The sequence below is a fragment of the Lagenorhynchus albirostris genome, chromosome 15 (assembly GCF_949774975.1).
Source record: "Lagenorhynchus albirostris chromosome 15, mLagAlb1.1, whole genome shotgun sequence".
In the NCBI taxonomy this organism is placed as follows: Eukaryota; Metazoa; Chordata; class Mammalia; order Artiodactyla; family Delphinidae; genus Lagenorhynchus; species Lagenorhynchus albirostris.
This window is the reverse complement of record NC_083109.1, coordinates 28073633-28101146: the sequence shown is the minus strand read 5'-3', so window position 1 is coordinate 28101146 and position 27514 is coordinate 28073633. Positions and strand designations below refer to the sequence as shown.

The 27514-nt window shown below is 45.2% G+C and overlaps 1 protein-coding gene across 2 annotated transcripts in view; it reads right to left on the bottom strand.

Moving 5' to 3' along the window:
• Positions 1 to 13376: 13376 nt before the first annotated feature.
• PSMF1 (proteasome inhibitor subunit 1) overlaps positions 13377 to 27514 on the bottom strand; it is a 52828-nt gene continuing 38690 nt past the window's right edge. The window contains exons 5-7 of one of the 2 annotated variants that reach the window (XM_060122664.1): positions 16213 to 16266; positions 14919 to 15077; positions 13377 to 14377 (exon numbers count right to left, since the gene is read on the bottom strand). In XM_060122664.1, coding sequence (XP_059978647.1) covers positions 14326 to 14377; positions 14919 to 15077; positions 16213 to 16266 — 265 coding nt within the window. In that variant the 3' untranslated portion in view covers positions 13377 to 14325. Of the gene's footprint in view, positions 14378 to 14918; positions 15078 to 16212; positions 16267 to 19891; positions 21287 to 27514 lie in introns of those variants that run through there. The other variant, XR_009535159.1, reaches the window with a different exon arrangement.

The following is a 27514-nucleotide window of genomic DNA, read 5'->3' as shown; positions in this document are numbered from 1 at the left end:
TTCTGCCCTAGGAATTCCTATACGGAATGGGAGCCCAGTTTCTGCATCTGGCCGTTCCTTCAGGGGACGAGAGTGTCTGGCAGGTGCTGACCATTCCTGTGCCATTTTCTGACCCAGTGTTGGTGGCCACCACTGTCACACAGCCAGCATCTCACTCGGTCCTGTTAAAGGACCCCCTAAGTCCTCAGGTTAGACTGGGCTAAATCCAGAGTTTGCTACAGCCTGGTCTTGGTCTTGGGATTGAATTACCTGCTGTGACTAGATCTTAGCACACATTTTACAAAGTCACGTGCACAGTTTTCACTAACTCCCTGGACAAGGGCGGGGGGATCTTTTAAACAGGAAAGGGTAGGGGCTTTGTTGTATTTCTGTGGACACAGTGTGGGCCTTCATTACCTCCCCTTCCTCAATAATATGTCTCTTAGGCCTGACCTTATTCTGGTAACAGAAAAAACATTTTTTTTTAATGCTGAATTTGTAACTTCCTTCCCCAACTCCCGTAGCTGTAAAGTGCAGCCCCAATTTATTGGGGGAGAAATCAGGCACATTCTGGTGGCCTGAAAGTTCTAGCCACATTGATCACATTTGTTCTGTTTCTCTTGTCGAGTGTTTCCAGGCTCTGTCCCGATTCTCTTTAAACTACTGACAAAGAGGGCTTCCCTGGTGGCGCAGTGGTTGAGAGTCCGCCTGCCGATGCAGGGGACACGGGTTCGTGCCCCGGTCCGGGAAGATCCCACATGCCGCGGAGCGGCTGGGCCCGTGAGCCATGGTCGCTGAGCCTGCGCGTCCGGAGCCTGTGCTCCGCAACGGGAGAGGCCACAACAGTGAGAGGCCCGTGTACCGTAAAAAAAGAAAACAACTACTGACAAAGAAAGGAAGTGGGCCCTAGCGGGCAAGGAGATAAAGGTGTTTGAGGACTGGGGGAGGGCATCGTCCATTCTGAAAGGCCCTAGAGGGCTTTGAGAGTATGTGCCTTCTAGGCCACTAGTGTGAAGACTCTAAAGGGGTCAATTCTGTGAGCCTCCGACCCATGCAGGTCCTACATACTCCATCTCAGTTGACCATGTGGGACATTGATCCTAACTGACTCTTCAGGGTGGGAGGATAGGGTGGGCATGGGGTCTGTAGGCTAGAGCAGCCCTGATTATCCGTAACCTGAGCCTTCAGTCCGGTGAGTTGAACATCTGGGCAGTGTAACATCATAGCTTCTATGACGGATCAAATATCTGCCCCTGCTGGCAGGTTTTGCCTGGAGTAGGGGGCTGGGGGAAGGCTGGAGGGGACAAAGCCTATTCAGCTTGGCCTGTCAGGTTCTGTTCCTGGTGTTTAAGAGGTGTGGTTTGAAAAGGACAAAGCCTCAAGATGGTGAAAGACTCACAAGTCAAGGCTCCAAGCGAGGAGTGGAGGCAGAAAGTGGCATGAGCCATTCTAGGTAGTAGAATTGAACATCCCAAATGATGGGCCTTTCATATCCATAATGATAATAATAAAAATATCAATCCAAGCCATTGGATTATTGTGAGATATTGTCAGTTTAAATGCCATGGATTGTTTTTAGGGGCTAAATCTGTTAGAAGATTAAATCTAGATGAAACCAGGAATCCCAGGTTTTCTCTAAGTCAGAGAAACCAGCTTTGCATCCTAATACAGAAACTCCTTTAGGAAATGTATAAAATGGAGGGAGGCAGTCATTACTTGGTCAATGTGTTAAGAAAACTTGAGCGATGCCGAAAACACTTCCCCAAGATTGCAGCTGAGACCTCCCAGCCAGTGGATCAGAAACAGGGTCAGGAGGGAGCACGGCGTAGGGTGCCGAGAGCTTTCTTTGCAGGTTTTTTGGGGGTAGGTGTGAAGTGGTCCGAGGGACCCTGTGGTAGCTGAATTGTGCCTCATCTGCAGGAACTCCCTCTCCCACCCGACAGTCTACTAGGGTCGCCGAACCTTGCTTTTCCTGGTGTATGAGAACAGATAACTGGTTTTGGAGCTGGTAGAACCTGGGTTTGAGTCCAGGGTCTGCCATTTATTGGCTGTGTGGCCTTGGGCAAGGTGCTCTGTCTCTCTGAGTATTGTTTTCTTTGTGAAGTGGGAGGAATGAAACTTCGGCCTCAGCCTCCTTGCGGGGAGAGGGGCGTTGGTGAAAATCATAGAGAAGTTAGAGGCCTGAGTGTATGAGGTCCAGTTACCATGATGACGCTTCTTCCCCGCCCCAGTTGGAGATAACTGGATTAGGCCTAAAACCTCAGGGTCAACCCTTCTGACTTCTCTCGAGCCTCCCATTCTACCCATCAGAAGATCTTGTTGGTTCCACATTTGGAATCTGACCCCTGCCCGCCCCTCAGCCATAACCACCTGGTTCAGGTTGCTCATTAGTGTCCTAATTCCTCTACTCTGCCCCAGTTCATGTTCCACTTGGCAGCCAGGCAGATCCTATTCAAAGGTTAATTCGGTCAGGCAGCTCCTCTGCTCGAAACTGTCCTATGGCTCCCTCTCATTCCAGGCAAAAGCCACCTTTCTCACCAGTCAAGGGTAGATTTACCATCCAGGCCCCTCACTTGCCCAGGCTCCTTCCAAGGCCCTGAGTCAAACTTTTATTTGTAATTTTGATATTTTAAAAAAGGACAGCACCTTAAATTGCATAAGCTTCAGGTCCGTCCCTCACAGTGGCCTATAAAAGGCCTACACAATCTGGGCCCTGTGCCTCTCTGAACTTATCCCCCACCCTAGCCTCTGCTCACTCCATGGCAGCCATGCTTGCCTCCTTGCAGGCACACTCAACATGCCAGGCACACTCCCACCTCAGGGCCTTTGCACTTGCTGCTCCTGGAAGGCACCCCTTCGCTGTGGGCCTTTGGGCAAACTATTCTACCTCTCTGGTCTTCCAGAGTGAGACTAGAAACCTTCCCACTCTGCCTTCTCTAGGGACTGAGGGGATCAGGAAACACAAGAAGAGGGCTTTCCTAAGTTAAGACCATGGTACCATGTCTGGAGAGCTTTGGAAGGGCAAGAGGAGAGGGAGGAAATAAGGCATTATGAAGAAGCCACAGGAGGCAGAGTTCTAAGGGTTCTGTCTGGAAGGAAAGGGGAGGATCAGTGGCACTGACAAGAGTCAGGGAGGTGCCCTCCAGTTGGGTCCGTTGGTTTCTCCCGAGAGAGTGGGCTCCTCTTGATGTCCCCAAGGAGGTGAGTTTCAGCTAAGGGAAGGAGAAGCTTGCTGAGGTCTTGCCTGGGTTGGGGTGATAGGGAGGTCCTGTCAGTGGAGGTACGTTAGCATTTACTGGTCAGATGTTGGGTGTCTTCAGGGAGAAGGCATAGTGGAGTTGGGTAGGATTTAGTCACGAGGTTCCCCAGGGTCCCAACCTCCCTCCTTAGAGGAGAGCCTGTGCCCCAATGGCCAGAGCCTGGCTAAAGACAGTAGCAACCCTGGCCCTCGGTATCTTCTTTTCTTTGGCCCCAACACCCTCTTCCCAAGATCAAGCCTCTTCCTGGGTCGGGTTGTCCTTGAGCAAATGGGCAGGCCCAGGGGATCTGAATGGTGCAGAGGGCGGCAGGATTACTGCCTTCCTCCTCCAAGGGGACCAAGCGCTTCTGAGCTTTCTCCCTACTCCAGTCTCAGAGGGGTGGGGGCAGAGCCCCTTACGGAGAGAGTCCAGTGAGGAGCGCCCACACGTAATAGTATAAGGGTACTGGCTCTGGGGTCAGATTGCCTGGATGCTTGGTGGATGTCCAATTCCTCTGAGCTGCTGTTTCTTCATCTGGTGAATGATAGCACCTTCCCCATAAGGCATAGTGAGCAGTAAATGAAATACCTGTAAAGCACTTAGCATAGTGCCTGGCACTTCATAATTCACTCAATAATGTTAACTATTCATTTGTTCGTTCATTCACACCTATCTGTATTCTTCCCTGGGTGGGGCACTACAGGGACACATGGGCCCTGCCCCTGGGGAAACAGGACAGTGCCCAGAGGACTGTGTATGTGTGGCCAGGTTGGGGGGTGTTGGCACAGAGGGGTATCTGATTAAGTTGGGGTCCGAAAAGGCTTTCCTGGAAGGGGTGATGTCTAATAGGATTCTTAAACAATGAGGCAGTATCCAATGTGGGTTGAGAATGGGGAGCAGGAAAGGTATTCCGGGCAGAGAGGAAGAGCATGAGCAGAGGCTCAGAGGCATAAAACAGCCTGGTGTGTACTGGGGAGGGGCAGGGGTGGGCGGGAGGTCTGCAGGTTCTGGGCTGGAGTGTTGGGATGAGGCCTGCTAAAGAGCAGGGGCGTCATAGTGGGGGCTTGCCTTTCATCATCTACAGACTGGCGGCAACCACAGCCCTTAAGTCACAGGGTTGTTATGAGGACTCGGAGTTCACACTGGTATAGCGCATACCTAGGGGCCTGGTACATGGGGAGAACTCACTGTCAGCCATATGATTGCTTACAGGTGTGTGTGGCAGGAAGACTCTTCTTTTTTTTTAAATTTATTTATTTTATTTATTTTTGGCTGCGTTGGGTCTTCGTTGCTGCGTGCGGGCTTCCTCTAGTTGCGGTGAGCAGGGGCTACTCTTTGTTGCGGTGAGAGGGCTTCTCACTGCGGTGGCTTCTCTTGTTGCGGAGCACGGGCTCTAGGCGCCTGGGCTTCAGTAGTTGTGGCACATGGGCTCAGTAGTTGTGGCTCGCGGGCTCTAGAGTGCAGGCTCAGTAGTTGCAGCGCATGGGCTTAGTTACTCCACGGCATGTGGGATCTTCCTGGACCAGGGCTCGAATCTGTGTCCCCTGCATTGGCAGGCGGATTCTTAACTACTGCACCACCAGGGAAGCCCCAGGAAGACTCTTCTGAGGGCAGGTGCATTGTAGGGGTGATGCTGGCATTGGGGAGGCCAGTCCATGGGACTGTCCAACTGCAGCCAGAGGACATAACCTTGAACTCCAGGCCTCCATCTCTGCAGCCTGTCCCTTCTCAGCCTCTGAGCTGCCAAGGTCGAGGTGGAGGCTGCTGTTCTCCTGGGCCTGGGGGAAGGTTAGTGAGTGGAAGGATCTTCTGGCAGGAAAGCTGGCCCCAGGGGAGCAGGGAGGACAGCGGAACAAGGCGGCTGCCATGCCAACCTTTTCCCGGGTGGCAGGGCATCGGAGCCAACAATGACTTAGGGTAAAGGGCATTCAGAAAAGGCCATCTCTCTCCCTCTCCTAATTCTTCCCTTCAACCAGTCCCTCCCTAACCTCTTTTTTATTTCTCTGTGTCTGCATCTCCTTTCACTAAAGCCACTCCTGGGGGTTAGGCACCCACAGGTGAGTTGCTACTATTGCTGACTCACCTGCCAGCCATCTGGTTCTCCTCCTGGGAGTCTCCACCCTCCCCCGCCAAAGGTGAAAGAAGGGGCCCAAATGCAAATGCCTGTACAGCTTGGCAGGTGACATTCCTGAGTGAAGCAGGTGGAGGTGAACAGCAGTGGCAGGATTAAAGGGGTGCTGCTTCAGCTGGCTGGCTGTTGCCCTGGTGGACAGGCTCAGGGTTGCCAGAGCTCCTGATTTTTCAAGAGCAGCTGGACATCTGGACCTTTGTGTGGGTAAAAGGATGCTGAAAGGGATTGTCCCACTGCCTGAGAGTTGCGACAGGCCAGAACTGAGGACAAGGGAGTGTCCAATGAGATGCCACCTGCTGGGGCCAGACATCCACCCCCTCCCTGGCCCAGGGCTTACTGAGTCACTCATAGAGATGGGGGCATCCTCAAGAAGTGGACTAGAGTGCCTCCCAGCTGGAGGCTCACTGAGCTACAAGTGTCACTTGAGTGTTTCCCATCCAAGATCCTTCATTCTTTCAACAAAGACTTAAGCACCATTCTGTGCTAGGTTTTGAGGTATAGCACCAAACAGATGAAAAAGGTTAGGGAAGTATTCTTTTTTGTTTGTTTGGTTTGTTTCTTCTTTTTTTTTTTGATCGGAAGCTAAGTTTGCCATCAGCTTTATTTTCTTTTCCCCATCTTTGGCTTGATTGTGTCTTTTGGCTGGATACCCACCAAGAGGCAAACCCAGTTTACAGGTGACAAAATTAATTTCATATATATTTTTTTACTGTTATAATGTGGCTACTAGAAAAAATTTAATTATATATGTGGTTGTCATTGTATGCCTATTGGACAGCACTGCTGTATATGTTTCAGCCAAGTATTATATGTATATACATGTATGTGCACATAATATATCTATAATATGGCTTATAATATATCATCGTTCCATAGCATCTATCACCCTCTTATTACCAAACACTTAGAGAGAACTGTTCAATGTCAAAATGAGTGCCAGCCTTTCAGCGTCAGCTGAAAGGGCTGCCTCCATCATCTGAAGTATCCACTTCCAAAGCAGAGAGTACCTGTTGACTCAGTCTGACTCATCTGCCTGACTGACCTTAGTCTGATGTTGCAGAGCCTTGGCAGAGACGACAAACCTCTTGGGAATGTTTTTATTTTTTTCTCTTAACCTTATTAGTTCAGAAAGGATTATAACCATCCTGCCGACGGGTATGCACTCCCAATGGCCACACATCCTGGATTAGGCAGGAAATGACTAGGAAAGTATTCTTGAGAGGCCTTGACAGGTATCTTCTGGAGCTCGTGAATTAGTGTGAACATGGAGATGAGGTCTATTTCTGACCTGGAGAATTTCTGACGTGGGAGGCCCGTGCAAACAGCCCACACTGGCTTGAAGGGATGACGGTGCTGGGAATCAGGGAGGAATAAGGGCAGTCCTGCATCCCCTCCCAGTGTTCTGAGGCCCTTGAAGGTAGGTGGAGGACCCCGGTGTTCCAGGGCTCCGAGTGTTGATGTAGGCAGGTGAGGGGAGGCTGGAGCTGTGGGGTGGCACAGGTGGCTATGCAGCCCAGCATACTACTTCAAGAAGCAGAGGGGCTAAGAACCTCTTATGGACTGACACAGACCCTCACTACTCTCTGAGAGTCCAGGATAAAGCTCTCAACACCCCCCCCCCAATTTGGCATGTTGTCTACTGAAGACTCCAGCATCAAAAGTAAACAAAACCCCAGCATGAGTTAGAGTAAGAGCACCTCCCCCGGCCCATCATCACGGCTAGTGAAGAGACACTTCATTTTTCTCCCTTCTTCCTCCCCATCCCACCACAGTGGAGGAGCAAGGGTTCAAAAGGGGTCAGAGGAGACCTCTTGGAACTGGATATAAGTTGGAAAGTTTTAAACTGGACTGGACTGAATTTGAAAATCAAAGTGACCAGTTAGTTATTGGTTGGGCCCTAGATGCTGAGATGAGAAAGGGGGATTTGATAGAGGTTAGTTGGATAAAAGAAAACACTTCATGTTTCTACATTTCAATGAACCCGTTATGCATTATACACATTAGACCAAATATAGTGCTCTTTCTGTGCCAGGCAATCTTCTAAGTCTTTACATCTACTAGCTCAGTTAAACCTCACAACCATCTCGGAGAGTGGGTGCTCTCATTACTTCCATTTTACAGATGAGGAAGCTGAGGCACAGTCAGGCTACGTGACTTTCCCAAGGTCACACAGCTGGTAAATAGCAGAGTCAAGACTCAAATTTCATAGCATGCAGGCCAGTCAGAGCATGTTTGTGGATCTGGGCTGTGGGCTGCCACTTTGAGGCTCGTGGTTTAGACATGAATTGGGAAGCTCTGTAGGGGGGAGGAGAGGACAGTTGGGGGAGCACTGAACTCGAGCAGGCCCATGGCCTACTTAAATCATGGAAGCAGGAGCAGGATCTTGGAGGCAGTCAAGCCCACCTTTATCCCCATTTTACTACTGGGGAAAACCAAAAAGGGGGGTGGAACTTGCCCAGGGGCCCCATGGCTCAGGCCGCCTCTCTTCTTCCTAGGCTTCTCATGTGAATTTATATCCTAGGAATCAAGAAGCCTACAGGATGAAACTGTGCTCCTGTGGCTCTAATTTGAAGGAGAGAGGGAAGGCGGGGCTCTGTCTTGGAGGCAGAATACCTAGGTTCAGGTCTCCTTCTCTTAGGGATGCCTGCCTGTCCCCAGGGGAGGGCCATCCTGGATTGGGGAGCAGCAGACACAAGCTTATCCTGGCCCAAAGGCCACCTCTTGCGGCTGTGCATAGTTGGGTGCTGACCAGGGTGCTGAACCTGTATGGCCCCTTCCTCTTACAGCCTCGCTGAGGGGAGAAAAGGGAGAGAGAGGGAAGGGGATTCTCACATTTTTGTCCCTCAGAGACCAACATGACTGTTTTGGGTAGTGTTTAGTAGGAAAGCCTTGGGCTAGGATTTCTGTGGTCTTTGTGGCATAGGGAAGGTCACTCAACTGCTCTGGACCTGCTTTTTAATATGTTCAATGGGGAGAGTAGCTCCCATCCTACCAAACTCAGAAGGCTGGGGCGAGCATCACTTGCGGTCAGAGCACAGAGTCCGAGGCCATTTCTGGGGCCCAGTGAAGCCTCTCAGGAGGTCACCCTTCCAGAGAGGCTTTGTGGGCCTGTTTCTTCCTCTGTGGGATAGGGGTTGGGCTGGGTGTTTTCAGATGCCCCTAACCTGGGTGCTTGGGTGCTGTGGCTGTAGGTGGAAGTGCTCAGAAACATGAGATACACTTTGCAAACAGGACTGACTTAGGACTCTTAGACCATCTTGGGAATTATGCAGCATCGTTCCTTTTTCATATAAGACCTGACTTGTTTTCCAGCTTCAGGAGTGGGTTTTGCCCATACTCCTCGTCTGGACAAGATGTGAGGTCTAGGTACAGCAGTTTTACTAAAAAGAGCACTGGTTTTAGAACCAGCTGACTCAGGTCCCCATCATGGTTCTGCCACCCCTAAAAGAGCAAACCCAGCACCACTTCAACTAATGCTGCTAACAGTGTTTACTTTGGGAGTAGCCAGGTGTACTACATGAGACAAGGAAAGGCCTAGCACACTGGGGGCACCAGATACAAGCTTGTTTTCTTTGTTGGATAGCAGCCTAAGACAGTCTTATCTACCCATGTGGCTTCAGTAATGATAGCTGCTGGCCACTGAGCTCCTGCTATCTATTTATAAGACACATTATTTGGCTGGACCCTGCAACAATCCTGAAGGTAGACGTGACGCTCATTTTGCAGATAAAGCCACATACCAGCAAAGGGAGCGCTGGAAGTCGCACCCACTCCTGCTTGATTCTGAGAGCCCTGCTTGGCTTTGAGCAAATTACTAGACCTTTCCAAACCCTCTTTTTCTGGCCTAGAAAATGGGGATAGTATTTCATTACAGTTGTTATGATTTGAAGATATAATGTATGCTATTTTACAAGGGTACATGCATATTTTAAAACATATATGAAACACATCTGAGTGATATGGGAGAAAAGAATAGAGAGGTTACAGGGGGTAAAACGGAAAAGACTTAAAATGAGGAGGTTCTTGCAAGCGTCAGTCATAGTATGCCATGAATCGAGAAGACTGACTTGATTCTTTTCACCTGATATCCAGGTAAAGGAAAAAGATACAAGGTTTGTACACTAGAGAGTTTCAAACTTTAAAGTGCACACGAATCATCTGGGCAACTTGTTAAAATGCAGATTCTCATTTAATAAGCCTGGGTGGGGCCTGAGATGCCACATTTCTAGCAAGTTTGTAGGTGATACTGTTGGTGCTGCTGGTTTGAGTAGCAAGGATGTAGCCTTCCCTTCTCAGGAATTCTCAAACTGGTCTCGTCACATGAATCACCTGAGGAACTTGTAAAAAATGGACTTAAAGGCCCTTGCCTAGTGATTTGGATCCAGGTCTGGGTTGGGGTCCAGGATGTACTGTGTCCTTCAAGCATCTTAGGAGACTGGTAGGCCTGGGCAAGCTGGAGAAGCATGGCTGTGGTGCTCATCTCTATCAAGGCCCATGTTGTAGACAGAAATGAGAGACTGGCTCATCAGACCTCTGTTCCAAATGTGCCTTCCTGAAGGGACAGGGAGGAAAAGGAAACAAGAACATTTTCCCAGGCTCCCTTGCAGCTATGGTTTGAGAGGTGATGTCGGTTCCAACTATCAGATGCATGCAGTTGAGCCTTGCACTTGGAACTGAGCTGAGAGTGAGGGCGGTCAAGGTGGCAGTATGAGGGGATTTACTTTCGGGCACAGATCTAGGCAGCTGCTGTGAGGCTCTGGAGTTTCCTGATCCCCAGATCAAGGCAATGATGATGTGATCTTGCTGATGTCTGCATCCGAATCTTCTTGTTTAAAAAAGCTAAAGTAGTTTGTCTCCTGCAGCCCTCCCACTGTCTCCTCTCTCAGAACCCGTCATACTCACAACACTCACCTTATGTGGCTAATAGGGAACACGGCCTATCCAATCTCCTCTATTAGACTGCACTATCAGCCTAAGCAGAGACAGGCCCTGCCACGAGTGAGGTGTTCCAACCTCGTGTCATTGCTGCTCTCTGCACTCTAGGCTCTATCTTTAGTCACCTGGGTCTTGCCACTCCTCTCTGGCCACCACACTCACCGCCTGCCACTTCTACTTGTGACACACCCTCTGGGTCAGGTTCAGGGTCCAGCACAGCTGGAGTGACTTAGTGTGTGCCTTGTGGTATCCCAAGGACAAACAAGAGCTGGGGGCTTGGATGCCTGCCTTTGCATCTCTCTTTTGGTGCAAAACGTCAATAGTGGTCCATAAGCATGTTAAGTTTTATAAAAGACAAAGCTGAGGATACGCATGTGAGGGGTCTTTCCTCTCCTTGGTGGTGGGACCTGTCTCATTGGAACTGCCCAAAGTAGACAAGATTAGAAGGTGACAGATATTCACTGCTCCACAGATTCTAATTTTTCTTCTGTGAAGAGGCATGGATCAGTAACAGAATGTCATTAATGAGAGTAGAGGGAGGCCATGAAGGAAGCTGGATTCCAAAGAATGAGGTTGTTACGGGGCTTGCTACCCACTTTCTAACTACATGTCAACAGGTACTGACCATCCAGCACAGGAATATAAAATCTGTTTTGAACATAACACATTCTTAGTCAGGGTCTTGAGACCAATGATTTCACCATGGAGGCTGACAGAAGCTCATGACTAAGTAGATAAATGCAATGCAATGAAAAACACAGCCAGCTCTAACAATCAGGAAAGAGACAAGGCAAGGAAGAGAAGGTGGGAAGGTAGGGGCTGCCAGAGATGGTACACGTGGTCTATGGCACTTCACTGAAAGACAAAGATTTAGAACCAGACCTTTATTTTACTTGTAAGCCACTGGATCAACAAAGAAATTTCAAACCAAGCAAAAGTGATGCCATGAATCACGCTAGACCCAGAAAGGTCATGGCAACTTCCCTACAGACAGGACCTTTTCTATATCACATCCAGCCCTGAAACTTCCCCAAAAGTCAAACCCAAACTCCTCTGTGGCTCACCAGCCGTGGTCATCCCAAGGTGGCTATTACCAAAGCCATAGTCTGCTCCCCAGGGGTGACTGCCTCTGGTCTCTGTTTTGCGTGATCTAGGTCAAAATTCTTTGTTTAAAAAAGCTGAAGTAGTTTCTGTGGAGAAACCAGAACCCTCACACTCTGCTGGTGGGAATGTAAAATGGTGCAGTCACTTTGGGAAACAGTCTGGCAGTTCCTCAAAACAATTAGTTATCATATGATCCGGCAACTCCACTCCTAGGTGATATACCCAAGAGAACCAAAAACATATGACCACACAAAAACTTGTACATAAATGTTCATAGAAGCCTTATTCATAATAGCCAAAAAGCAGGAACCACCTTAACTGTCCATCAGCTGATAAATGGATAAAGAAAATGTGGAATATTATTTAGCCATTAAAAGGAATGAATTACTGATACATGCTACAACATGGATGAACCCTGAAAACATTAAGTGAAAGAAGCCAGACATGAAAGACCACACATTGTGTGATTTCCACGTGTAAGAACTGTCCAAAATAGGCACATGTTTAGAGACAGAATATAGACTAGTGGTTACGTGGGGCTGGGAGGAGGGAATGGGGAGTGACTGTTAATGGATGGGTTTTCTTTCTGGGGTGATGAAAATGTTCAGGAATCAGATATGGTGATGGATGCACAACACTGTGAATATACTAAAAACACTGAATTGCACACTTTAAAAAACGTGAACTTTATGGGTATGTGAATTATTCTCTCAATAAAGCTGTATTTTTAAAAAAGAGGAACAGGTTATTAAGTGCTGATAATTATTGCTAAGGCTCCAACCTTTTGGGTTCCACAAAACATATACCTGAACCATTCCCTTTGGCTGCTTGGCTGGAAGGAGGGAAGTGGCCCAGACATACAACACATACCGACAGCCTGACTTGGAAGTTCCTGAAGGCCCTATTCACCTTCCCCCACATAACTAAGACATAGTCTGTGTTCCTCACTGTCCCTGATGCAAGGAGACCCACTCAAAAAACCTGCTGATTCTGCAGGTGGATCACTAGTGTTTCTATTTTCAGAAAACAGAATTATATTTATGGCTATCCTTTCCACTTTTGCTATTAGAAAATCTAAGTGGCAAATTTATTGTTTCAATCTTGTCCTTTCCTTGAATCAGGGTCCTAAAAGTTATCTACCTCTCCCACTTGTCTGATGTTCCTTTAAATGCTTCGTTTTATAATAAAAGATGCTTTTATGAGCAAATTGCCCCAAGTCCTTCTGGTTGAAGGTATGATCCAGTTTCAAAACAAAAACGTTCCACCCATTAGCTGGCTCTTGAGGAAGACGACTATTAATGACTGCATTTGTAGCTCTGCCTGACCTCTGGGTCTTTCTCCAGAGCAGAGCTGTTCTAAAAGCTTCAAGGTGGTCTTTTACTAAATCAGTGCTTGAAATGGGGTCTGCCAGAAATGCTCAGGAAGCCAGCTCATGCGAGCCTCCCCTAGTCCCAGCCTCCATCTTGGATTGCCCCTGGGCACATATGCCTGTTTAGTTTACTCCTAACCCACTCTCAGACACAACAGACAGGCAATTCAGGCTACAGCATATTAGCAGATGCCTCAGGAAGGCTCTGGTGGCCCTCTGCCCACAGATAAATAATACATCCTAATTTAGGGGAAGGAATCCAAGGACCTGAAAAGTTTAAGGACCCACCCGTGGCTGAAATGCTAGTTAGGGAGTGAAAGTGACTAGTGCCTTGATCTCTTGCCTCTGAGTCTGGTGCTCTAGAGTGCTCTTTCCACTCCAGCACAGGGGTTCATCCCTGACCGCATCTGTCAGGCCTCAGGCTGAAAAGACTTCCTGGGTTGTTTCTTGCATCACTAGCTCCTTCATTCACCCCTATCACACACTCCTCCCAACCCACCCCCTGCCACTGGCTTTCAGAGACCAGGCTCCCTGCTTGTCCTGAAGTTCAGCACCACGCTGCTATGCTTGTGTCTGAGCCGCAAGAGGGGTGAGAGGCACACAGTTGCGGACTCTGTAGGTAAGTACCACACAAAGCCTTGAACCTTTATTCTTTCCCTTTTGCCCCAGTTCCCAGGGGTCATCAGACATAGAAGCAGACACCAGAATGCTTTAGAGCAAGAAAGGCACACCTCAGATTTCGTAGGTAGACACGATGGCCCTGGGAGGAAGGGACCTGCTTAGGGTCACTCAGTAAGTTAGTGGCAAAAAGAGATTAGCCTTCAGGTCTGTTCTGTTTATTCCTCTGTTCATAGGCTGCCATTGCCCAGGCACAGAGGGACCCAGAGGACTGGCTCAGACAAGCAGAACTGGAAGATTTTGCCCTTTTCAGAATGATGCAATCTTTCCACAATCTGCCTGTCCTTGAGAAAGTCATCCTTGTGGCCTATGGGGTTTCCAGTCACTCATTTTCATCCATGAAGCCAGACTGGGACCCATTCTTAGTGGTGTCAGGAGCAAGAGCGATTTATGAAAGGAAGGTGCCTGAGAAGCAAGAACAGGCCCTGGGTAGGAAAAAAGAGTCATTTAGCCCCTCAAACATTCAAACTCTCAAGTCTCATAAATGGAAGGAACTGAGCAGCAAAGAAGAGTGGGATACTGGCAACATGATTTTTGTATTGACATTTGGTTCTTAATAATAACATCCAAAATGTGTTCTGTTCTTACAGTGCTGCAACTGGGACTGCATCGGGTCGAGGGTATATGTTGCCGGAGTCTTCCCTGGGAAGTGGGGAGGAGCTGGTGGTGAGAGACACTGATTTCTCTTTGGGACCTATATGCAGCCAGGTGGACAGCTACAGCAGGTACCTTGGCCCTGGCAGCGGGTGGGGAGGCAATCCCAGCTGGCCTGCAAACACATGGGCAGAGTCCCTTGCCCCCAGCCCACAAGAAAACGGTTGCTGATGGGGCTAGCAGTGGCAGCTCCAGGAGAGTAGAGGGAAGGATGGTATGTTACATTCTTGAGGCCTTCACAGGTACATGTCATCGTAGCCCGGCGGGCGGAGATGGTCTGGGTTCGGTCTGGAATGGAAAGAGGGGCTGGTGAGTTGGGGCGATGGAGAGCCAGCGGCACACGGGCACACAGGGTCCTGAATGGAGAGAGCCTGCCTCAGAATGATGTGGTGGTTTGTGCAGTTCAAGAGCATGCACTCTAGAGTTGGGTCTGAATTCTTATTCTCCCACCTTGGATAAGTTACTCCACCTTTCAGGGCCTTGATTTCTGCATCTGTGAAATGTGGACAGTAATATCTACCCACAAGTGTTGACATAAGGATCCAGTGAGTTCCTGACACATACAAAAAGTCCATTAAGTGTGAGTAGCAACCCCTCCTCTGAGTCCTCCGTGACGGGAGCTGGGGAAGGGAGGCACTGAGGAATGGGAAGCTCCTGGAAGGCTCCAGGGAGGCATCAGGCAGGTGCCTGGAGGAGGCTCCACTCTCTTGGCAGCAGGGGACAGAGGTAGTGGTGACTCTGCGCCTGGCGGCAGACGCCTTCATCCCTGCAATGCTGAGCTGAGCTGCCATCACGTCCTACTTCTCAGCATACCTGAGTGAATACCTACCCAGGTGGGCTGGTCCCAATGGGTCCAAAGGGGTCAAAGCGTGCTCCTGGAGGCACAGCGCCTGGAGGAAGCCGGTTTGGGAGGCCCGATGATGGGTCAATAAGTGCTCTTGGGAAGCCGGATCTCAGGGGATCCACGATCATGCCACCTCTCCGACACCTGAGGCAAGAAGGAACGATGGGTAAGCAAATGTGGCAAGCAGCTGTTGGAGAAGGAGTGAAGGTGGTGAGAATGGACTAAAAATGACTGGGACATCAACGCTGGACGGTTCAAGCAGACACACACGGATGGCTGCCTGAGTGCCAGCAGGAAGTGGGCAAGAGCAACAACACAAAGAGCACACCTTCTCTGGCCACCAGGGCCTGTACTTTCAGCTCTACAGGCTCCCTGAACCCACAAAATTGAGGTCCCTGCCATCTCCTGCACCCAAGGGGGACAATTCGATAAAGAACGTGCCAGAACTTGTCAAGGTCAATGCAGAACCATCACAAGGCTCTGCAGGCTACTACTTTAGGTCTAAGGACTAATGAATTGAGATAATTCATGATGCTAGCTTTTTGGCTGTTTCCCTAAAGGTCTCAGTGCAATCCATAATTTGGTTGTCCAAGTCTGGCTCTTGACAGCATCTGTCCCTCATTGAATTCCATGGATCCGACCTCATGGCTCAAACTAGGATGAATAAGCTGATGTTCCCCAAACTTTGAAGTCACTGTTCAAGCTTAACTGCAGACTTATATGATTTCCCCATGGTCTAAAGGTGAGACACTCAAGCTGGGGACACTTTGCAGCAGAGGTTAAAATCTAAAAGCATTCAGAGAAGACAGTGCCTAGCTGAGGCTGAAATAACTTTGTTGGGGACTTGACAAGAACCACACCAGAGTCTAATGGGGATCAGAGACTCCCCTTACCAAGTGAGGTGACCTCTGAATAGCCCTGAACTGCCCTCAGGTCTGTAGCCCACTGTGTGCTCTTCAGTCTGCACCTGATAGATCCCCATGGTATCCTTCCATCCAAGGGACAGCTGCTGTCTTCCACCAAAACAAGCAGGGCCAGAAAACAACAGAGGAGCTGCCCACTGGGCTTGCTCAGCCACTCCCCAACACTCAGAGCCCTCCTGCACTGCTCCAGGTACGGCAGAGCAGAGCAGCGGCAATGCTTTCTCAGCCACTCAGCAACAACTGCTTCCTTCACCCCAAAGGAAGACTGATGAAAAGCTCTAAAATTAGAAGATGAGCTTCGGCTGAAAGGCCATAAGAGCAAGTCGTGTTGCTGTCACCTCCCCAGCAGTACTCACCCAAAGGGGTCTAGGTCCTCTCCCCCGACAGCAAATGGGCCCAGGGGATCACACCTGAAACAAACAAGGGACAATTACTGAAAGTCCCAGAGCAGCCTGGGCTCCCAGAGGTCCAAACCTGATGCCTTTGGGGACACAAATGTACTCCCAGGCATGGGGGACAGGGGAAGCCCCTGCGTGAGACCAGAACACAAGGGATATTTCAAAGTGATCCTCGGCACAGACTAACACTGAAATTATTACAATGGCAATTACGCGAAAAGAGCTGGACATAAAACTAGAAACATGGAGGATCCCAATAATGTAGAAAGATAAAAATATGAACAGTGGCAACCAGATAAATTTTATTTTATTCATACCTTTCCCAGGCTCCTAAAGTTTGTACAAAGAACCAAGAACATTTAGATCAGAAAAATACTATTCTAAAACCCCAAACCAAAAGCTCAGATTTAACAGCTTCGAAGGGTGGAGTGAGACGGGTGCTCATATACAACTAGAACTGTGCTTCTCAACCTTTTTCTCATTATGGCCCCTGCATGAAATGCTAATATCACAGATACTGCACTGGATAGCCACAAACCATTGTAATTTCTAAGATTATTTTCACCCCCCAACCAAGAACCAATTTTTGCCCACACTGAGACTGCAGGAGCCAGGAGAATAAATCAGTGTGTGCTTTGTGGAGACCAAGTCTATACTAATATATATATATATACACGCAAAATATATCTCTCTCAAAAGCCTTCTGTATCTTTACATTCTGTGATCTGATACTTTTATGCCTAGGTATCCATCTTAAAAAAATAATACATAATTCAAATGAAAATATCATCATAAAAACTTTAACCAAGGGAACAGGATTGGCTGTAAATGGGGACCAGTTAGGCAGATCATGGTAATGCAGCCATGGAAACAATGTTCTTAGAATGTTTTAAAATGATGTGGAAAAATGTTTATGCTCCAGTGTTAACTGTGGGAGAAAAGGGGATTATCAATAGCCTAGGAAATCAACTATGAAAAATGTGTGTGTGTGTGTATAAATAAAACTAGAAAGAAGCATAACTGAAAATATAAACAGTGACAGTTAAACCTGGGAGAAGTTTCTTCTTTATACTTTCCTATTTTTTCTATATAGGATATGGCTATGGATATAATAAAACAAAGAAGATTTGGTATTTGAAAAAGTGTGCTTTGGAATCTGCTTAGAGCCCCAGTGAGCAATACAAACCTGACAGTTCTGGGGCATGGGAGACCTCAGAAAAGCCTGGTAAATAGCAGCTAATCAAAGCTTACAGGTAAGAAGCCATTAATTAAGCAACTAGGAAAATAATCCCAAAGTAGGTGCTTCTCCAGGTAGTTCTACCTTATGAGCTGGAAAGGACACCATGATTTAGATGGACATGGCTTCCAAGGGAAGCAATTTTTCCCGACCTAGGTTATTGTTTCCAAGCCATGGTTCATGGAGCTGGCAGTTCAAACTTTCTGGTGGCCTCCCAACAACCTGCCTCACTGGACAGACCAAGTGGTGCAGAGGGCAGCAAGCATTTTACACTTGTCTCCACAAACTGCCCCCTACAGAGCAGCAAGCAGGAGGAGCTTCTAGTGGCTATAAAAATGACTTGGAAAACAGAGCCCTGATGGCTCCTGAAACATGGAGCCATCTCTGTTTTTCTCTCCTAGGCCACAGAGCGTGGGGAGGAAAGAAGAGATAAAGAACAATGGAGGCTAGAAAGGCAGCTGCCAGGCCCACCCCAACAATCTGCTTTCTTGCAATTGTCACGGCATATCCTTTACGCTCACACTCAACACAGTCTAACTGCAACACATGCACGCTTCTGTGAGCTCATTATATACACGCCCAGATCTATTATAAAACAGTCTCAGTACTGGATATGATAATTGAGGCTCTCGGGATTAAAAAAAAAAAAGAAGCTAATTTTTGTAAATGGTCTCTAGAATCAAGCCCCTAAAACTTCATCTAGTAATCAGCTGAAAGAGAGTGCTGTACACTAAATGCTGTAGGCGCAACTGCCTAGCTGGGCCCACTGGACAGTAAGGCCTAGCTTCAAAACGGGCCCTTTGGGATTGGGGCCCTTTGAAGGCCCTTTGGGATTTGGGGGTGATCCTGACCGCACACAATTCCTCCTTATGTGCTCTCCTCTCCTCTTAGATTAAGAATAACACGCCTCTCTTGGGCACACAAATCCTGTTGACGCCATTCTTATGGCTGAGGTGGTCTGGTGAACAGGAAAAACCTCAGGACTCTGGGTGGGGGACTATCTGGCTGGTTGGCAGGGGTCTGGCTGGTTTGCACCTCAGTCTTCTACGATGGAAAATCTAAGTAGTAACACTCAGAGTCTGCTGTCATGGTGAAACATAGTATTGGACATGAACAGATTTGTTGACAGGAAAGGCCTGGAAGAATGGAATAATAGCAGCTGCCGATACTTACTGACAGCTTGCTTTGTGTCAGGCACCATGCTAAATTTAGTTTTTAAAATTTAATTTTCTGAATAGGTAATGCCTTCACCAGTTTCAAAATTCAAAACAATACACAGATTGAATTCAAAATTCAAAGGATACACAGATCCATAATCTTAGGCTGGATGTGTTTTGGAATTCACAATTTTTCATGTTTCAGAAAGGTCAGATGAATATACCTAACATATTATTGTGTAGTACCCTATAACCAATACCTTAATATTTCTGCAAAATGAATGAGAATTCACACAAAATGAACATATAAGGAGCTTAATGCCACTTCAGTTCAGGTTCTGCTACCAAACAAGGTGTGGCATCAATCTTATGAAAAAAACAAAACAAAACAAAACAAAAAAATCAACAACACCGGGTTTTCAGAGCTCTTCTGATTTCAGAGTTGTAAGATAAGAGATTGTGGACCCCTACAAGTAAAAAAAATCTCCCTCTTAGCCCTGTCCTCCAGGCTACCCACAGACAACTAATGACATCAGTTTCATGTATGTTCTTCCAAAGATACTCTGCATATATGAGCAAATATGCATTTCCCCTACTTTTTAAACAGACGGATATGCTGAGCTCCTTATAAATATTACCTTATTTTATATTTGCAGTAGCCCTCTAAGGAAGTACAATTTTTTTCCTATTTTACAAGTGAGGAAACTGAGGCTCAGAGAAGCAAGTGTTCTTACACAAGGCCAGATGGGTAGTAAGTGGCCAAGAATGAATTCACACTAGGTTTACCCAACTTCAAAAGCCATGACCTTTTAGTTGGTGTGTTGAGACCATTTACATTTAATGTGATATGTTTAGATTTAGATCTGCCATTTTACTATTGCTTTTCCAATTGTTCTTTTTCTTTCCTCTATTTTCTCTCTTTTTAATTCAACTTCAGAGTTTTTGACTAGATCTCTTTGTAGTTTTTTCAGTGGTTGATTGAGGGATTACAATAAACAGATGTAACTTTTCACAGTCTACTGAGAAATAGTATATTACCCTTTCAAGTAGAAGGTAAAAACCTTATCAGCATAAGTAAGTCCTTTCATTCACCTTCCTTGTCTTATATAACATACAATATTGTCATATTATATGACATATATATTATAACTACAATGAATTTGTTCTAATTTTTGCTTTCAATTATAAAACATGTTTTAGAGAATTCAAGAGAACAGTCTATTATGTTTATCTAGATATTTACCATTCTTATTGCTCTTCCTTTATTCCTGATGTTCCAAGTGTCTATCTGGTATCCCTTCCCTTCTGTCTGAAGAACTTTCATTAGCAATTCCTTCTAAGAAGATCTGTTGACTATGAATTCTCTTCGTATTCTTTTACTAAGAATATCTTAAAATCCTTCAGAAATAAAGATGATGTATTTGCTGGACACAGAATTCTGGGTCTGACAATCTTTTTTTCTCCATACTTTGAGAATGGTGGTCTACTTATTTCTGGTTTCCATGTATTCTGATGAGAAATCCATAATCATTCAAATTCTTATTCCTCTATAAGCAATGTGTTTTTTTCTCTAGTTGCTTTCATGACTTTCATTTTTAGCAATTTGATTATATTTGAGCATGGACTTCTTTGGGTTTATCCTACTTAGGATTTGCTGAACTTTTTAAATCTGTAGGTTTATGTCTTTTGCCAAATCTGAGAAGTTTTTAGCCATTATTTTCTTCAAATAATTTTTCTGTACTTCACTCTTTCTCCTCTCCTCCTAAGACTTTCATGACCGCAGTGTCAGCTCTTTTATAATTGTCCCACAGGTTCCTGAAACTTTATTTTAAAGTATTTTTTCTCTCTATTGTTCAGATGATTTCTACTGATTTATTTCAAGTATTTAATCTCTCCTCTGTTATCTCTATTCTGCTACTGATTCATCCAGTGAAATTATTTTGACTACTGCATTATTATTTTTCAGTTCTAAAATTTCCATTGGGTTCTTTTTTGTACCTTGTTTCTTTGCTGAGATTTTCTATCATTCCATTTGTTTCTAGACTGCCCTCACTTCTCTAAGCATTTTTATAATAGCTGCTTTATATCTCTGTCACATAATTATTCCAACATTTGCATCACATTGGAATATTGGCATCTGTTGATTGTCTTTTTGTGAGCTGAAATTTTCTTGATTCTTTGTATGCCCAATAATTTTGAACATTTTGTCATGAGGTTTGGGGAGAATCCTGGTATTTTTGTCTTAGCAGGCAATCGACCCAGCTGGGTTTGGGATCCAAGTTCAGGTTTCAATGTCAGTTCTGTTTGGAAAGCCTTTGCAGTGCTATCCAGTTGTGTACCATGTATGTGCTAACCAGTGGTCAGTCTGAGACCTGGCAGTGGGCTATCCTGTAGTTCTGTTCTCAAAGTCTTTGGTGTGCTATTTACAATCAGATCCACTTATGTACAGTTTGCAGGTAAGGCCTGGAGTCCATAAGTTTATGGAGTTGCTTTCTGAACTCTTCCGTTTCTGTGATCTATCTCCTTGATACCTTCCAGTTCCCTGGGGCTCCTCTTTTGGTCCTCTGGCCAGAAAGCTGGGACATTGCTTACCTTGCTCTGCCATGTACTTCCCCTGACAGTGCCTGTGTCCACATGCCTGTATCAAATGGAGGGAGAACAAAGAAAGAAAAAAAAGCAACAGTGGTTCACTCCATACTCTTGACACAAGTCTTATTGGAAAGGAAGGGTCTTCTCCCTCAGTTTTAAGTTTGTGGACTGTCACATGCTGGGGTATAAAACAATGGAGAAAAGGAAGAAGAAACACGGGAGATTTTCCTCATTCTCTCTTGAGCACTAGACCCCATTCCCACTCCTTTAGCCAGAATGGAGGGCTGTCCTGGAGTGCTCTCTTTCCATGCCAATATCTAATTCCTTGTTTTGGGCTTCCTTGAGTTCATACTGGAGGCCAGTATGGTGGTATTTCAACCTCTGGTCTTCTTTCCCAATCTATCTGCTACTACTTTTCAGCATCCTCAAATAATTGCTCCGTGCATTCTATATAGCTGCAGTCAATGGGAAAGTCAGGAAGGAGTGTGCTTATTCCAGAACCAGAGTCTTCCAAACCTAGGCTCTTAACCAGTACAGAACATCAATATGGCTGCTTTCAACACAGCTGCTGGTCTGCACCCACTGGTGATCACCAGGCATGAACGCAAAGCTCTCCATATGCACATCAGAATTCTTTAGGAGTGCCAGCTGTGCTTTCACAGTGCATCCAGCAGCAATTACCTGAAGATTTCTAGACCCTGATCCCTGAGTCAGTTTTCATGGCATTGTTTGAACCACCTAGGCCAGTTCTGTTCAAGTTGTAATGTGCACATGAATCAGTGGGAGAATCTTGCTAAAATGTAGGTTTTAATTCAGAAGATCAGGGATGGGACCTGAGATCCTTCATTTTCTGAAAGCTCCCACATGATCTGGCATTGCTGGTCTGGAGACCACCAATGGCTAGGCTGCATCCCAGCGAGGGTACAAGCTGGGGAATTTTTGTGGTCTGGGTTTATTTGCTTTGTCCTGCCAAGTGTGGAAACTTAGGACTGGGAAAATGGAAATGCTGATAGCTATAGACAACAGTGTGTGCACATAAACAAGGAGAGCACCAGTTATGTGCTCTGAGCAAGCAGGGCACTACACCTTTCCTTTTCCCCACCCCTCGATGAACTCATAGGATAGGATATCCTATGAGTTCAAAGGTGAACTGGGGACTGAGAATGGTTGGAAAATAAATACTACATTTAGGCTAACTGAACAAAGATTTTCAAAAGAGAAAGAAAATATATGCATATACTAAAAAATTATAAGAAAAATGTCACCCATCATCTGACTCTAACACCATGACTATTTTTGCTATTCTTTCCTAGTCTTTTTAGAAGCATATTTTTAGACAATTATAATAAATATAATTTTAGATCTCACTGTTTTCCTCCACTTGTGTCCTATATTTCTCATGTTGTTTGTCTTTGCTATTAACATTTTTAATGGCCAAATAATAGTCACTCAAGTGAAGCAAATTTTTTAAATTTACTTAATTTTCTACTGTAGGTATTGGGGTATTGCTTCTGGTGTGTGTTAACTATAAATAATGCTGTAATGAATAACTTTCATGCTCATATTTTTCTCCAGGTTAGAAATCGATAACTGTTATTCTTTGCCCATCCAACCACTGTATGATGGGAACAGACAACCTATTTCTCTGGTCAAGAGACAGAAAGCAGTTGTACTCAGGAGCTTCAACTGCACCTGATTTAGATGATTTACAAGGTTAGATTTAGGTCCTTTAAGCTGATGAGATTTAGATAAGATTTTAGGCTGAGCTGATACAGTAACGGCAAAAGCCTCCTCAGAACGCTGGGGGAGGGGAAATGTATTTTGCCTTTGGTAGAAATGTCCCCCTCTCAAGATTCCACACCCTTTAATCCCCAGAATCTGTGAGTGTGATGAGAAATCACTCCTGCATTTATGTTTTATGGCACAGTTGACCTCAGGAAGGGGGGATTGGGTTTCCCTGGTGGTGCAGTGGTTGAGAGTCCGCCTGCCGATGCAGGGGACATGGGTTCGTGCCCCGGTCCGGGAAGATCCCACATGCTGCGGAGCGGCTAGGCCCGTGAGCCATGGCTGCTGAGCCTGCACGTCCGGAGCCTGTGCTCCACAACGGGAGAGGCCACAACAGTGACAGGCCCGCGTACCGGAAAAAAAAAAAAAAAAAGGTGGGGGGGCTATCTGGGTGAGCTAATCTAATCATATGGACCTTTAAAAGCAGAGAACTTTCTCTAGCTGGTGGCAGAAGTAAAGGTGGAAGGGAAGATTTGAAGCATGAGAAGAACCTGACACACTGCTGTTGGCTTTAAATATGGAGGCAGCCACGTGAGAAGAAATGCAAGAGGTTTAAGGAGGTAAGAGAGAGGCCTCCAGCCAATAGCCAGTGAGGAAACTGAATTTGGGTTCAGTTAGCTTACAAATGTTATGTGGATGATGCCTTTCTAAATAATTTGAAAGAAAAAGACTAACTCCAGCAGTGAAAAGAATGTGGAAATGACACCAAAATATAGGGGGAATGCGAATTAATACTACTGTTTAGGGAGGCAACTGGGCAATACGTATCAAAATCTTTAAAAAGAGGCTTAGTCCTTAATATATTAATTCTACTGTCAGGAATGCATGCTAAGGAAATATTCAGATGTGTTCTAAGTTGCACGAAAAGTATGTTCCCTGAAGCATTACCTATGGTAGCCCCAAATTAGAAATGACTTGGGCTAAAAAAAAAAAAAAAACTCCTTGCATCATCCTTGCTTTTTCTTCCCATCATCAGGCCAACCCATAAGCAAGTCCCGTATAGTATACTTCCAAATATATCCCAGATCATCTACATATCTGCCACCACCTACCACCTACCACCTACCATCATTATTTCTTGCCTGGATGCCTGTGTCAGCCCCTTATCTGGTCTTTCTGTTTCTACTCTTGTCCCTCTCTAATCCATTCTCTACAAAGGAGCCAGAAGAATTTAAAAAAAAAAAAAAAAGGTAAATAATATCAAGTCCCTCTCTTGCTAAATACACCTAGTGGCTTCCCTGCTCCTGACAATGACCCAGGCTCTACACAAACTGTCCTTTGCTTACCCCTACAGTGTCATCTCCCATCACTCTTCTGCACCATGCTCCAACCATACTAGCTTTCTCTTTGTTCTTGGAATAATCCAAGCCAAGACAGTTTCTTTTGAAGCAACTGCTGATACAGGTGCCAAAAGGAAAAAATATCCCTTTGAATCCCACACCAATGTTTATGAGCTGTGTTTCTCTGGGCAAGCTGATTAACCTCTCTGTGTCTCAGTTTTCTTTTCTATAAAATGGGGATAACACTAGCACCTATCTCTCATTCTCTTGTTAATGAAGGTTAAAAGAGATTATACTTTATACTTAACGTAATAGCTCAGCACACAGTAAAGGCTCAATAAATATTACCTATGTTAGTTGCCAGAATCTAAGTGGGATCCCTTAAAAAAAAAAAAAAAGTCAATGGTTAAAGGGGTCCCAAATGGATCACTTGCTAACCAAAACATTTTGATGGCTTCCATTACCCCAGGATCAAACCCAGCTCCTTAGCACATAAGGCCCCTTGTGATGTGGCCCCCATGTTCACCTATTCTCCCTTCACATGCCAGCACAAGTAATATATAACCCTCTGATCCCTCCCCTGCCTACAAACACACACAAACAAACACACACACACACACACACACACACACACACACGATGATAAGATGATTTCATAGCCCCATTTGTACCCACTGTTCCCTTGGCCACAAATGCCAATTACTCCCAATACTACAGATTTTTTATTAGTCCTTTAAAATTTAGTTCATCATGCATTATCTCAGTGAAGCCCTTCCTTCTATATCCTATCTCAACTCAGTCCTTCATAATAATCAACCTTTTCTGAGCAGAAGACCTCAGACATACTTCTTTCACAATTTTAAAAAGAGTTAACGGTCTGGAATAAAAGGGGCAATCAGCCCTAATCGACTGTGAACTCCTTGAAAGTTAGGTCCATACCTCATCATGTATTCCCAGTGCCTAGCACAGTATCTGACACATAATTGACACTTAGACCCACTTGGGGCTCAGAAATTGTGTAAAGGATAAAAGCAAAGGTTTCAGAGTTTGACCCAAGTTCAAATTCTGGCTTCACCATTTAACAGCTGTCTGACCTAGGGCAAATCATGAAATCTCTAAGCCTTAGTTTTCTCCCCTGTAAAATACAGACAATAGTATCTATTTCTCAGGGTTGTTATAAGGATTAAATGAGAATGTTTATAAAAGCTTAGCACCTGGTATACAATAAAGAGTTTAATAAGTACTATCCAATATTCTATTATTATAACACAACTTCTGCTCCTTAATGGTTGTGGTCAAATTACTTACACATGAACCTCAGTTTCATGTAAACTGTAAAAGGGGGATAGCCCTTACTGATCTCATGGGGTTGAGAGGATTAAATAAAAGCATGAGGATGAAATAACTAGTATGTTGTCTGCAATAGTTGGCATTCAATAAAAAGTAGCCATATTAAATATTACTGAACTAGCTTTGCCATCCATGGGAAAAAGATCAAAGGGATAAAGATTTCGTCCATTCTAAGGAAAAGAATGAGGGCAACTATTATTGTTTCACAAGTAATGAAAAATGAAAATTATTAAGGTGGCACAGGTAGAGGATAATTCTTTTCAAAATTTGGTGCTAGATCAAAGCTAAAATATGAATCTATCTCACAACACATAAAAATTAATTTCAAACGGATTATCTTAATATAAAAGGTGAAACAACAAAGCTTCTAGAAAATATGAGAAATTCTACATGACCTTGGGGTAGGGCAAAAATTTCTCAAACAGATCAAAAAAGCATCACATATAAAGGGAAAGTATTGATAAGCCAAACTACATAAAATATTAAGAATGTTTTAATTTAAAAAACACCATTAACAGAGTGAAAAGACAAACTATAAGAGGGAAAAAAAAAAGATTCAAAATGTGGTCCATGGACCCCTGGGGGGTTCCTGAGACTCTCATTTCAGGGGGGGTCCATGAGGTCAAAACTATTTCATCTTAGAAGCTATCTGCTTTTTCACCGTGTTGATATTTGCACTGATGGTGCAAAAGCAATGGTGGGTAAAACAGTTGATGACTTAGCATGAATCAAAGCAGAAGCATTCAACTAGCAGTCACTGTAACCTCCCTCACCAGCCACTCCCACTCCCACCCCCATCCAGTTTTCCTTCAGAATGTCCTTAAAGAATCGTTAAAAATTACCAAGTATTCTAAACTCTCAATCTTTGAGTACACCTCTTTTTAATAGTCTGTGTGATGAAATGGGAAATATGCATAAAGTACTTCTGTGCATGTAGAAATACAACGGTTGTCTCAAAGAGAAGTACTCGTGCAGTTGTTTAAGTTGCTAGCTGAAGTAGCCGTTTTTTTCATGGAAAACCATTTTTATACAAAACAATGACAGACAAACAAAACATGGTTATTCAGACTGGGCTACACAGTTGATACTTTCTTGAAAACCATGTGAACCTGTTACTGCAAGGAAAATAACTGACAGTATATGTTGCCAATGATAAAATTCAAGCTTTCAAGTGAAAATTAGCAATTTGGAAATTTGTATTCACCACTAGCTTGACGGCTCTCCCATACTGATGCTGATGAGATCAGTAATATTGATGAATGTGATTTTTAAAATATTGTGTAATAAATGTGTCAACGTTTAGCAAATCTGCACATCTCAGTGGACCAACAGTTTCCAAATAACCAATTCATGATCTCCCAATAGCATGCACTGGTAAAAGATCCATTAAAAGGGCATGATAGAGCAATGGATTTTAATGTAATAATGTACAAAAAGTTCACTGATATAGATTCAGATTCTACATTGCAACTAACCCTTTGTGAAAATTAATAAAGGGAAACTAACTAAAATGGAATCAAGAGGCCAGAAGGGAGAGCAGAGCCTTCATGCACGAATCACTTGACCTCAACACAGACCCCAGAAGGAAGAGAGTACCTTACATCTCCCACAGGAAGCGATACTACTTTACTACTGCCAGGAAGAGGAAGAAAGGTTTTCTCCTTGTCCGGCAACAGCTCAGCCAATGAAAGAATCTCACAACTCAGCCAATGAAAAGCCATTATACTGCAAACTCCCAGTTTTCTCCAATGGACTTTAGGTTTATAACAGCCCCTCCCAACTTCCCCTTATTCTCTATAAAAGAACTTCTTCTTTGCTTTACCAGACTTGCATGTGGTGAACCACAGCTGCATGCCCCAAAC